Below are 682 nucleotides of genomic sequence, written 5' to 3'. Positions count from 1 at the left end.
CTGCTCTCCGAGCGGTCCCGGGGCGGGGAGGGAGCGGTCTGCTCGTCCCCCCCAGCAGAGGCGGCGCCGCTGCCGTCTTTAGCCCCATCCTTCCCTGTTCCGGAGCTCTGCTCCTTCACAGAGGAGCCGTTGCCCGCAGCAGCCGAGGAATTTTGCTGGTCCGTGTTGGAGCTGGCCTGGTTCTCCCCCGCCTTGCCACTGTCACTGCTCTCCACCTTGGCCTGGTTCTGCTTGTTCTTCTCCTCCTCCTCCTTGCTGTTGTTCTCCTGGTTCGTGGCGTTGTCCCCGTCGCTCTTCTTTGAGTCTTCGTCACTGCTCTGGTTTGTGTTCTCACGCTGGCTGCCCTGGTTAGCGCTGCTTGGCTGTTGGCCATTGCTGTCATTCTGGTTCACGCTGCTGCCCCGGTTGCTGTTGCCCTGGTTCCCGCCGTTGCCGTTGCCCTGGTTCCCGCCATTGCCGTCGCCCTGGTTCCCGCCGTTGCCCTGGTTCCCACCGTTGCTCCTGGTGTCGCTGTTCGTGCTTGTGCTGCTGTCCACCGTCACACTGTTGTTGTTGCCCATGTTGTTGTTGCCGAGGTTCATGCTGTTACTGTCCTCCTCGCTCTTGTCCTTGTCCTTTTGCTGGTCGTCACTGTTCTGGTTAGCGGGGCTGCCGTTCCCCTCACCAGCCTCCTGGCCGCTGC

The 682-nt window shown here is 62.3% G+C and overlaps 1 protein-coding gene across 1 annotated transcript in view; it reads right to left on the bottom strand.

Moving 5' to 3' along the window:
• TGOLN2 (trans-golgi network protein 2) overlaps positions 1 to 678 on the bottom strand; it is a gene marked incomplete at both ends in the record, with an annotated part of 903 nt that extends 225 nt beyond the window's left edge. Inside the window, one exon of the mRNA XM_010135599.1 lies at positions 25 to 678. Within this exon, the coding sequence (XP_010133901.1) occupies positions 25 to 678 (654 nt within the window). The remainder of the gene's footprint in view (positions 1 to 24) is intronic.
• Between the last annotated feature and the right edge of the window lie 4 nt (positions 679 to 682).

Source organism: Buceros rhinoceros, unplaced genomic scaffold (assembly GCF_000710305.1).
Source record: "Buceros rhinoceros silvestris isolate BGI_N320 unplaced genomic scaffold, ASM71030v1 scaffold26244, whole genome shotgun sequence".
Taxonomy (NCBI): Eukaryota; Metazoa; Chordata; class Aves; order Bucerotiformes; family Bucerotidae; genus Buceros; species Buceros rhinoceros.
This window is presented reverse-complemented; position numbering and strand designations above follow the sequence as displayed.